General features: G+C 31.6%; 1 protein-coding gene and 1 pseudogene across 1 annotated transcript; one reads left to right on the top strand and one right to left on the bottom strand.

Annotated features, from left to right (window-relative positions):
* Positions 1–2,037: 2,037 nt before the first annotated feature.
* On the bottom strand, positions 2,038–6,427 carry LOC123923432 (lipid droplet phospholipase 1-like). The gene is made up of 7 exons (XM_045976121.1): positions 6,244–6,427; positions 6,070–6,137; positions 5,413–5,483; positions 4,400–4,648; positions 3,390–3,553; positions 2,356–3,295; positions 2,038–2,252 (listed from the first exon to the last, which is right to left on the bottom strand). Exons 1-6 carry the CDS (start codon positions 6,357–6,359, stop codon positions 3,193–3,195), a joined length of 771 nt encoding a protein of 256 aa, XP_045832077.1. The 5' UTR covers positions 6,360–6,427; the 3' UTR covers positions 2,038–2,252; positions 2,356–3,192.
* Positions 6,428–8,313: 1,886 nt separating this feature from the next.
* On the top strand, positions 8,314–9,421 carry LOC123922311 (annotated as a pseudogene).
* Positions 9,422–12,484: the final 3,063 nt, after the last annotated feature.

Below are 12,484 nucleotides of genomic sequence, written 5' to 3'. Positions count from 1 at the left end.
GTGACTGCTCAGACTCTATCGGATCATTTCATTCAGCTTACTACTTCAGCAGGGGGTCTTCGAGCACGGCGATTTTCATGCAACTCATTTGACTTGTTTGCGTGTGGATTGAGAGAAACCACAAACTGTTCCGAGGCTCAGCATCTTCAGCACAACACATGTGACAAGATCAAGTCTTTTTCCTATAGGTAGTTGAAAGCGACGAGTAGTACTTTAGTTTTTCTTATAAGTATAAAGTTTAGCAAAAAAGGACTTTTTTTTATTACAGAACAAAAAAGACATGTTATAATTCAATATTTTGCTCTGACCAATGATATTGTGACATGTCATAAATGAATCCATGTGACCAAGTCCATTAATGTAGGTTAATTAATCATCTTAATCTAACACTCTTTTTTTCAAATTTATTTGTCAACTCTTTGATATATACTGTACCTATTAATTAAAAAAAGTAGGGGGCTGCTACAGTTCAGTGTCGTCAAAGGTTAGAATTCAACTCTTTGATATTATGACATCATCATAAAATAAACTCATGTGACCAAGTCCGTAAATCTAAGGGCAGTTAATCATCTTAATTCTTAATCTAGCATTTTTTTTCCTTTCAAATTTATATGACCACTTTGATAATGTTACATTGTGATAGTATGTCATAAACGAACTCATGCGATCAAGTCAATAATGTACATTGTCTTCCCTCGAAACATTTTAGTATGTACTCTTTCGGGTCTCAATTAAATTATAATAAAAAAATAATTTTAGATTTATTTAATAACTAATGTGTTTGGTTTATATTATATGTTAGATACATTAATTATTCCATCAACGTAAAAAATGAAATGTTACTTGTAATAGAGAACAGAGGGAGTATACTTTATTTATTGGTCAACTTTTTTTTATAAGCAACTAGTTTAGAGACCTAATGTTATTCGGGTTAGAGAGAAATTGCTATATATAAAAGGAAGAAATTATATTTTTGTTTTTGGAATTGAGAAATTCAAGGTGAACTGGTGAAGGACCAATATTTCAGTCCAAAACAGGTAGACCTTAAACTTAAAAATCAGATAGGTATTTATATTTATCTTCCTCAAAAAACATGAGAACAGGAGGTTCTGGTTTTTTGGCTTCAAGTAGTAACACCTGGCATGTAATGTGATTAGGCAGACTTGGGGATTTCCTAGACTTGGGGATATTTTTTTTCGTTTGACTTTCGAGCATATGGTTTGCCGAGAGTTCTACAACCCTTCATGGGTCCAGACTACTTTCATTGTAAGGGATGGTGTACCTCTAATACCTTTTAATAAAAATATTTTTATTAAAAAAAATATGTAAAGTGACATACAATATGTTCTTTAAAAACCAATAAATAAAGACATAGAAATTCAAATGTCTATTGTCATCGGCACTGGAGCCTAAGTTAAGTATATTATTGAGTTCACCTTTTAATTCAAAAAAGACAGAAGAAAGGGATACTGAACACTAAACTACCATATAACATATTAAGAACTACTTTTATTTTTCAAAAAATTAAATTTGATTTTAGCCAATATATTTTATAGGACAAGTGGTATGAATGGATGAGGTGGGAGGGGTAGTTCAACTAGTTGAATTAATTGAGCTAGGAATTTGTCTATATAGTTTCGGCAAATCGTTTCCGCAAATGTAAGATTCTCATATCCATTAGCTTCAATAACTAAAGATCGAAAGTTCTTGCTTACATTAATACCAGCTCGATCATTAAATTTTAACCTCCTCTTCGATTGAGACCCCAAATTCTTGTTGCATCTAAAGTATCGTGCTTTAGTATGACTTAGTTCATGATAATGCGCAATAACAACTCATGTTCTTCATTTTGTTTCTGTTAAGAATCAAAAAGGCACTGCCATGCGTGGATGATTATTTTTGCGCGTGTTCGTTGAATTTCGTATATGGGTGGTTTGCACCATATTCCATATGGCAGAACTGTTATTTTTTCGGTTATAATCAAAACGAGAAAAGTGTAACATTAAGAAAATTTATATTGTTTACTCTGTACATGCATAACCAAATACTAGTCAATATCACACACAACCAAAGCTATCATGTTCATAAGATACACAACTAGTCAAACAAGTTCTTTTAAATGACGTCCATAAGATACAACTAGTTAAACAGGTTCTTTTAGGAATTATAGAAACAAAAAACTAGGTAAGAAAATGGTCAATCATATGTTGGATCACATCCGCGCCTTCTATATGTCTGGATGGATGTGTGACCTGTAAAATAGCATGCGTAAAATAGATGAAGAATAAATCGATGATAATGTCAAATATCAAATATTAAAAGGACACAATAACAAGAGTAGATTAAGACACAAACCTGGATGAGGCTATGAGCTTCAAACTTAACAAGGCCACTGATGAAGCTGACATCCACTTTTTCCCATGCCACGGACGACAAACCTTTTAGCATCTCCTCTGAATATGTTCATTTTAGTTAAAAATCTTACAACTTGAACATGAAGAAATAGAAGACACGAGACTCTATTGTCCAATATAACATTTAATTTTCAGAGGACAGAATCATTCTCAAAACTGTTTCATATTTCTGGTGGTTTGACTACGCACTATAATTTAAAGTTTGCCCGTAAATGTGTAAAGAAATATCTCGCACTGTCTCCAATGTAACTCGACAGAACTGCTATATGATCTATTAGGAATGGTTTCCATATTAGATGTTAATTAAGTGAACAAAAAAAAGCAAATTCATCGAAGAGAAAATTAGGGTAGCACTCGTCATGTAAATAATGTCATATCCAAAACAGTATTGCAAAGAAAAAGAAAAGAAGTTGACATTTATTGAACAACAAACTTAGATCAATGATGTCAACATAATATTGTGTCAAGAATTATTGCAAATACTGTCTTTCATGAACGCACAAAACATATCGAAGTTGATTGTCATTCCATTCGTGATGCCTATGATGACCGACTTATAGCACTTCCTCATGTCAGTACTCAGTTCCAAGTTGCAGATATTCTTACCAAAGCTGTTCCGCGTCCACGCCATCAGTTTCTTGTTAGCAAATTGATGCTCATTGACCAGCCGCATCAATTTGAGGGGGGATGTGAATAAGGAGTTGACTTGTCCTCTTAATTATAATTATTAGTTTGTTTCTAGAATAAGGAAAACAAATCAAATATTGATTTGTTCTCATTAAATGTAATTATTTAGTGTAATTACCTGTATAACCTTGTAACCTCTATATATACAAGAAATAGCAATGAGAAAGGCATCAAGCGAATAATTCTTGACAGATCTGCAAGCAAGACATAGTCATTTCAAAAACCTAAAGATCCTTTAAAGGAGACAAACTCTATTAAAAAGTAACTGGACATAGATAAACAACATACATGAAATAACATTGATTAGAGTCAGTAACCATGCTTACGAGCAAGGGATCTTTTTGCTCAGCGCCATCAGTAAGGAAAAGATGACGGCCTGTTTTTCCATCTGTCCAAGAAGCAATCTTTCTTGCAATTTTCTCAAGTTTAGTTTTTCCAAAAAGAATTGGCAACTGAAATTCAAAAACCAGTCGACAAGTTTAAATAATAATTAAAATACCAAAAACTTATGTGGTGCAAACTTAAACCACAAAAGAAATGCAGCTGTTTTCATATATCCAATATGCCTTTTCATGTAAGACCCTTTGCGCTAAAGCTTGGACAACAAGCATATGCAAATTCTACCTTATGTTAATACTTGGTCATTGAGACGTCGATACGCTGCCAGAACCAATTCTTAAACTATTACATGAAGGCACAAAATTGGTTTTTATATATCTCAAACACTTCCCAAAGAATGTGAGGAGGAAAGATTCTCACATTCATATTTCTCGCATTAATGTTATAACCAAATGCACCCAAAAACTCAAAATAGAGCACAACTAAACAACTCCATACACACGTTCCTACCCCTATAGGACATTTAAGTTAATTTGTTAAAATATTATAGGTGCATGTGACCAATAAATCATGTGCTTCCTTACCCTTCCTTATCTATTATTCATTATCTAACTCTTCAATCAAAATTGTCCCCAAGCCCACTAAAATGAAACATATCAAATCCCATGGTGAAGCCTGAAATATTAGTCACAAAATTTCTAACCCTTGACTTTATGGTGAAAATAATATACTTGAAATCTTACTTTACAAACACCTGGTGTTTATTAAGTAAGTCCAAAATACAAAATATGTATTTTCTGTAAGGGGACAAAGGATCGTGTGGCATTCATTTCACACCAGAGGTAAGAATATACGTCATTACCAGCACACTAGAAGATAAAATACATCGCCAATACTCTCTTTAATCCCTATCACTATATTAAGGAAATAAAGTAAATTTTAAGATCCAATTTTGGTACCTGCTTATGGCCACTTAACCCTAGATGAGGTGTGGCAAGTGTTATGAAATTCATCACCCGTAAACCACATATTGTACCAACTGAGTCCGCGTTACTCTCAGCATTGCTCGAGTTCTGCATAGGTTCAATTTCAGGTGTCTTATACAACCGCCCAATAGCATATCGTGCCACGGCCACCAGTCCTCCAACCGAGTATGCTAAAAAGGAGATTTTATGCAGATTTGACTTTCTTTCAATTACTTCAATGACCTAAGAGTTTAATCCCGGTTAATTCTCAATAAAGATCATGTATGTAATAGCAATAAAGATCGTGTATGTAATGCAAAGATATACAATTATATAGGGTGGAGATCTCAAATACTACATTTCTTTGGTTAATATACACTGGTTTATATGAAGGTAAAATAAGACATGAAAACATAAATATTATGCATTTATGTACGATAAATATATTGTTTCATAGATTTGTTATAACATTAATTCCAGGGTCATATGATATCTTTGGTTTTTAAGAACTTCTCATGTTCATGTCGTATTGTGCAGATGAGGGAGTATTGTCGATGGCGGATAGAGGTCCATGGTGGAGGGCCAAAATCCCGTCAAATCGGCGTTTTGTGTTGTCGTAATAGCAATTATGGCAGAAAAACCCGCCATACAGGCTGATAGTTAGCATAACCAAGAGGCCGACTTCTTATTTGCCAATACATCACATATAACATTTCTTTCAAAAACAAAAGTATAAAATACTAACATTTTATCAATGCCCTATAAAAATAAAACATAAAAACTTTCAACAGGTAATGCTTTACCAGTGACAGAAATTATGTTAAGAGTTAAGACATAACTCAAGATTATCATCGATCAAACACAGTAACATTTATAATCATATCATACATGTCACAACTATATGGCAATATAATCTAAGGATAACTAACCTAGTGAAGATACAGTATATTGATTTTCACATGACATGAGGTTCATCAAACAAACCTCATATATAATTAGATACTAACCTCTCTTGCCAATCGCTCACCCATTATGTCCACACCATCTTTTGCCAGCTTACCTACATTCTGTTTGCTACCTGAGTGAAAGAAGATGGGGAAAATGTAAAATTATATGCAGAATTTAAAGGCCACCCTGGTTTCAACGAAATCAACTAATATTGCAAGCAATTAGCATAGTAGATGGCCCAATAGTCATTACTTATGAAGCATGGACACAAACACAAACACGGATATGACATGGATACTAACACGTCAACACCAATAATAATTTAAGAGAATAGAATAATTGAATGTAATCATAAATGTCGGTGTCGTGTCAGGGTCGGACACTGACACATGGTCTAACATCAGGACGTGCCTATTTTGAGGAGTGTCCGTGTTTCATTGGTCATTATACAAAGCCAAGAAAAATAAATTTAAACATTCCAAGTGCACCAAATCAATAGTGAAAAATTTATGATACATTGTTTTTAACAATTTCTTAAAACCATCTCCACAATCAATAAGAGTAATGCAAATTAGTCATTATAAAATATTCAACTAGATCAAAGACATACATAAATACCATTGGCAAATTTCAGTTGCTTCAAGTTCAAAGTAAAAAAACAAATAACATAACTAAAATAATTTTCTAGAAAAGAAAAGAGAGAAACATGGTCTTACGGTGAACAAAAACCTTATCCGGGAACACTGTAACAAATTGCTCTGTCGCAAACATCCAATCTTTTGCACTACAGAATTACACAAAATAATATTTAGAAATTATTCTACAATTCTACATTCATTCACTTTAAGCAACAATACAATAAATAATAGTATGAAGTGTTGTCAAAATACCTTCCACCCGTTCCATTTACCATGACAATGAGATGGTCCACGGAGGAGGATGAGGAGGAGGAGGAGGAGGACGAGGAGGAGGAGGAGGAATAATTGGAATCATCGTCGTACTCCATTGGGTTAACGGAAGAGGTGAGTAGTAGTAGTAGCAGTAGAGTAGTGAAGAACGGAAAAGGTGAGGAGTAAAGACAAGTTTTTTTTGTCAAGATGGCTAGAAAATTTATAAGCTAAATAAATGGATTGTTTCGGATTTGAACTCGGGCTCCTGCACATTTTGTGCGATATTTCTATTAACTTAACTAAGCTTACGGGAACATATTCAAAAAATTTTGATTTTAAACTAAAGTATTTTATGTAGGTCTACGCATAATTGTACAAATTGATCTATCGAGATAATTTAAGAAGGAAAAAAAAATATATAAAATAGTACCCGACTTTACAACTTGTTAGACATTTTATTTAAAATGACTAAAGAATTGCACATTGAGAAACTAAAATAATTGTTTCGCTGATAATTTAATTAAGATTTATTTAAAGAGGTTACCTCCCTTGATGAATGTTTTTTTTATAGGCAACAATTAAGAATACAAATTCAGGATCAAATTATTAAGATGTTCAATTTCTACTTAATAGCTATCTTTTGTTATTTTTAAAAGGGACAAATATGTTGGTGGTCCATATAAATATTCAAAGTTTTGTTTTTAGTCTTTCAAAAAGATTTCTTCGATTATAAGTCCTCAAAAAATTTATGTTTCCACAATTAGTCCTGCCATCAAATGCCATTAACGGAGTTGACGCGGCAAAATTTAATACTAGATGTGTCAAGTGACATACACGTGTCAATTTTTAATACATCATATCTTTATAGAATTTTTTTTTTTTGGAAAAGATAAAATCTTTTATATTATAAGCTTGTATACAGAAGCAAACTCTAAACCCTAATTTGTTTTCCCAGTTTTCCCTCCATTTTATCTTGCAATTTTTATTAAAAAATAATACAATTTTGTCTTGACTAAGATTCGAACCCGCAACCTTTTAATGCAAGGCAATATTTTCAACCACTATGGCAAGTATATCAATTGTGATTAAAATTATGTGCAATAATTGATAAACATCATCAATTTTAAAAGTATATCATATCAAAATTATTTTTTGACGCAAATCATGTCAAAATTATTGTTGACTATATTATTCATCACGAAATATTTTTATGTCTTTCCTGATCAATGATTTTTTTTCTACCGGATCATAAATTTAGAGAATAATTATCATGTGAGATTTGGAAAGTTATTATCATGTGTGTTTTGGAAAGTTATTATCAAACTCAATTCTGCTAAATCAATTTTTTTTCCAATACAATCAAACACAACCATAGTCATGTCAAATCACATTCATTATTTTGATTTTAACAATGCAGATTTAATATTAACCGATGATCAATTGATACAATATGCACTAGCAGATATTGAGATGATGTTACGTAGTTGTGTGAAGAGTTTAAAAGATTATCCCCCAATGCTTAGAGCAGACACATCATTAGTTCCTGATATACAAAATAGTTTAATACACGACGAATTGAATTATAACAGACAATCATTAGTCGAGGAACATGTTAGATTGATGTCAACTATGACTTCAGAGCAACGTAAGTATATGACACAATCATGATAAGAGTTAACGAAAACAAACCTGATGTGTTTTTTCTTTATGGTTATGGCGGTACATGGAAGACATTTATCTAGAGGGCCATGTCAGCCGCATAACGCTCAAAAGGTGAGATAGTTTTAACAGTTGCCTCAAGTGGGATCGCTGCATTGCTTATACCTGGCGGTAGAACAGCACATTCAAGGTTTTGTATTCTTCTAAGCATTACACTCAAAAGGTGAGATAATTTTAACAGTTGCCTCAAGTGGGATCGCTGCATTGCTTATACCTGGTGGTAGAACAACACATTCAAGGTTTTGTATTCCTCTAAATGTTGATGAGTTTTCAACATGTACCATAGTTCCTAAAAGCCCTTTGGCGCTATTAATACAAAAAGCAAAGCTCATTATATGGGATGAAGCACCAATGATGCACAAACACTATTTCGAAGCTGTTGGTCGAACTTTAAAATATATTCTTAAGTCTGTTGATGAAAAAAATAAACACATTTCCTTCGGTGGAAAAGTTGTTGTTTTTGGCGAAGATTTTAGACAAATTCTACCAATAATACCAAAAGGTACAGGGCCAGAAGTTGTTCATGCTACTATTAATTCTTCGGTTCTTTGGAATTTTTGTGAAGTTTTAACATCGAGTAAAAACATGAGGCTTCTCGGTGGTGCTTCGAGTGCAGACGTTGAACAAAGACGATTGTTTTCTGAATGGGTTTTGGGTGTTGGCGATGGAGAAATTGGAGATGACAACGACGATGATTTAAAACTTGACATTCCATCAGATTTATTGATTCCAAATTCAGGTGATCCTCTTGCTTTTATCGTTGAAAGCACATATCCCCAACTTTTACAAAACATGAACGATATAATGTATTTCCAAAATAGAGCTATACTAGCTCCTAAAAATTTAATAGTCGACAAAATAAATTATTATATGTTGGATTTAATTCCTGGTGAAGAAAAAAACATATTTGAGTTATGATACTCCACTCACACAAAATGTAGACGATCAAACAGTGGATGATGTTCATACTCCCGAATTTTTGAACACGATTTCTACATCGGGACTTCCAAATCACAAGTTGAGACTTAAAGTTGGAGTGTCAGTTATGCTATTAAGGAATTTGAATCAAAAATTAGGATTATGCAAAGGAACAAGACTTATTATTACGAGATTGGGAAAACGTGCTCTTGAAGGAAAAATTATTTCAGGAAGTAATATTGGTGATCAGGTTTTCATACCTAGATTTTCTCTCACACCATCTGACGTGAGAATTCCTTTTAAATTTCAACGGAGACAATTTTCTATAATGATTTATTTTGCGATGACTATTAATAAGAGTCATGGACAATTTTTAAAGCATGTTGGGATATATCTTTCGTCGCCAGTGTTTTCACATTGTCAGTTGTATGTTGCAATTTCAAGAGTTACTTTTAGAAAAGGATTAAAAATATTGATCATCGATGACGACAGTGAAGATACGACTAAGACTTCGAATGTGATCTATAAGGAAGTCTTCCGTAATATAACATAATTTTCTTTGTATGAATATTTATCCAAAATTATTGTTGAACTATCGTTTAATGTTACTCAACTTTTTTCATATACCTTACATTATTGGAATTATCATATCTTATTTAATCATTATATATATATATATATATATATATTATAGCTAATCAGACCCGTGCACCGCACGGGTCGATGTTCTAGTTATAGGAAAACTTTATAGAATATATATATATATATAGAAACGCCATTTACTAAGAATCAGTCATCGCAGCTTAGTTGTGAGTTAATGCGTTTTGACAGTGACGGTCGTGGGTTTAAAACTTGTGAACCCGAAGGATATTATGGCCAAATGCGTACAATGTCTCTTTTAATCTTATAAAACCAATTTATTAATTTTTATATGGTGAAATACAACCATCCATGTGTAATAAATATTGCCACCTGAGCACTATTTGATCAAAATAAGTCAAAATTGAAATGAGATTACCAAGTGTAAATGAGGATAAAACTGAGGGGTTATTATTGGACAATTGAAATTAATATGGTCAAAATCGTATAATTGAAAATTTTATATGATTGAAACTGAAACTGTATTTAAGTCTTGTATTTAATAAATAATTTAGAAGTTTAAGTTTGTTTTAAAAGATACATTAGTTTGTCTTTTATTAGAATTGTTAGATAATTAAATAAATAATATAGAAATTTAAGTTAGTTTTAGAATTTACATTATATTTGTTCGTACGTATAAGCACTTGAGCATCGATTGGGGGAGTACAACTGAAATGGCCATCTAATTTATCTGGCCTTAATTCCATTAATATGTATTTCTTGATAATGTTATTTAGAGTGTTTCTAATGCTATGTAATGAATAAAGTTCTTTATGCATGATTTCAAATATTACATAGTAAATTCTTTTTTACTTTTTGCATTAATTATAAATTCTCTTTGTTTAATGTGTGTTTTGTTGGTGTGTATATAAATATCAAAAATCAAGATTTAGTACAAAAAATTTAGATTATAAGCAATATACCAAAAATAAGTAAGAGACAAATAAATAAAAAATGACATGAAAAACCAAGTTCAATCATCAACAATGGGGAACCTCCCAATCAGCGACGATGTAACTCAAGGTTGACCCCTCCACTCCGCTTTATCGGCACCAGCACAAAATAGGTTCTACTTCCCACTCATAAAGAGAGCATGTGTGACCATGATTCTTACCACTGAATCATTTCCAAGAGTAGAGTTTAATCGTATCTACCAGTTGCTCAACAGAAGTGGACTGTCTAGAGAAGATAAGATCATTGTGAGATAACCATATGGACCACACAACAACATGCCAAACTAAAGTCAAAACCATACAAAACTCTCCTACAACCCCTCATGCCCAAAAGAAGCATCGTAATGACCAAACAAATCTCTCGGTATCACAACCTCCCAACCTAACCACCTAGCGGTAGAACACCACACAAAGGACAAGACTGCGTACACGTAACAAACAAGTGGACCGAACACTCCCCGTACACAGATGGTACCTCTAGGATCTGGTAATATCCCCATGCCTAAAGAGATTAACCCAAGTTTGGATCCTATCTTGGAGGAGTTGCCACGAGAAAACCAACTATAACCTTCAGAGGAGCCAAAAACATTCAAACTTTGGCCAAAATACCAACCTCTTCAAGTAAGCCGACTTGTAAGGTTCAACATTATTATTAATGAGATGAAATAATTTGACTTTAAAAAAAAGTTTAGTGCAAAGTAAGTTAATTTTTGGGTTTTTTTGTTTAATAAAAACTCTTTTTTTTTTAAGATTTTAATACTTTAATTGATATATATCACCGGTATAAATATTATTAATTTCAAATTTTTTTGAAAGGAAATTTACAATGTTATTTAATAAAAATCATCAATTTAATATATCATACAACTCATTTCAGTATATATTTTTTAAGAAATACAATTATTATTTGAATGCATATGCTAATAACATGAAGAAAAAAAATTATAATAAAAAAATAACATGAAAATAAAAATATAAAATAGTAGAGGGTTTTATTGATAGAAATAGTAGGATACTAGTCCCACACCCGTGCGATGCACGGATGTTATGCGGTATTTTATATTATAATATTGAAAAATCATTCGTATAAATTGAAACAATAAGTATTATGAAAATTATAATAATAACATCAACAAAAACAAAATAATAATAATAATAATAATAATAATAAAGTGATGTTCCTTCAAAAAAATAAATAATAAAGTGATGTAAATATAAGATAGATATTAAAGATGTGTTTATACGTTTCAAAAAGATTACAATGAATCTTATTGCATCTACCAAAATAAGTTGGTAATCCATAAATTGTCATGTCACTATGAAAACGGTTTGTGGTCATACTCATATACTGTGGTTAGATTAGTGGTTGCACAACTATCTAGGAATTATATATATAGATGCTTATACATTTAAAAAACTTATTTATACATCAGATTTGAAGTTACTTTGGTATCTTCTTCATTAACATTGATTAGCAATATCTTTAACTCATTCTTCAAAATAACTATGGAAATGACAACATATAATTGACCATGGAAAACAATCGATGTTGAAACATAAGTTTTTATTTATATTATAAATCTCATTGGAGGATTCTGAGTTGGATAAACTACTTAATTATCTCTTACCAAAAAACTACTGTATTATCGAATTTGACATTTATATTAATTTGAAACTTATTGGAGCAAAAATAAACCAACTTAACTCATACTCAAATATCGAATATGATAAAAATCATACAGGGCATAACAATCATTAGTAAATTTTATTTTATCTATTTTTTTTACTAACATTAGAAAGTAGTCCTGACAATCGACCAACTCCTTATATTTACAAAGATTGGACAAAAGATTATTAGCAAAAACATTAACTTTTTTGAAAAAAAAAAACAATAAAATACACAAAATAATAAAATGAACAAAAAAATTTAAAATGAATAATAACCCAAAATAATAATAATAATAATAATAATAATAATAATTACAATTAGTATCCCACATTTAATGAATGTA

This window comes from Trifolium pratense, linkage group LG4 (genome assembly GCF_020283565.1).
Source record: "Trifolium pratense cultivar HEN17-A07 linkage group LG4, ARS_RC_1.1, whole genome shotgun sequence".
Lineage (NCBI taxonomy): Eukaryota > Viridiplantae > Streptophyta > Magnoliopsida > Fabales > Fabaceae > Trifolium > Trifolium pratense.
The sequence above is the reverse complement of the archived record's forward strand: the minus strand, read 5'-3'. Positions and strand labels throughout refer to the sequence as shown.

Coding starts and splice junctions, on each gene's coding strand:
- LOC123923432 (XM_045976121.1), bottom strand. CDS start 6,359: ATGGAGTACGACGATGATTCCAATTATTCCTCCTCCTCCTCCTCGTCC. Junction 5,484..6,069: donor GGATAAGGTTTTTGTTCACC/GTAAGACCATGT, acceptor TCTTTCACTCAG/GTAGCAAACAGAATGTAGGT. Junction 3,554..4,399: donor GGTTAAGTGGCCATAAGCAG/GTACCAAAATTG, acceptor TTTGAATTTCAG/TTGCCAATTCTTTTTGGAAA.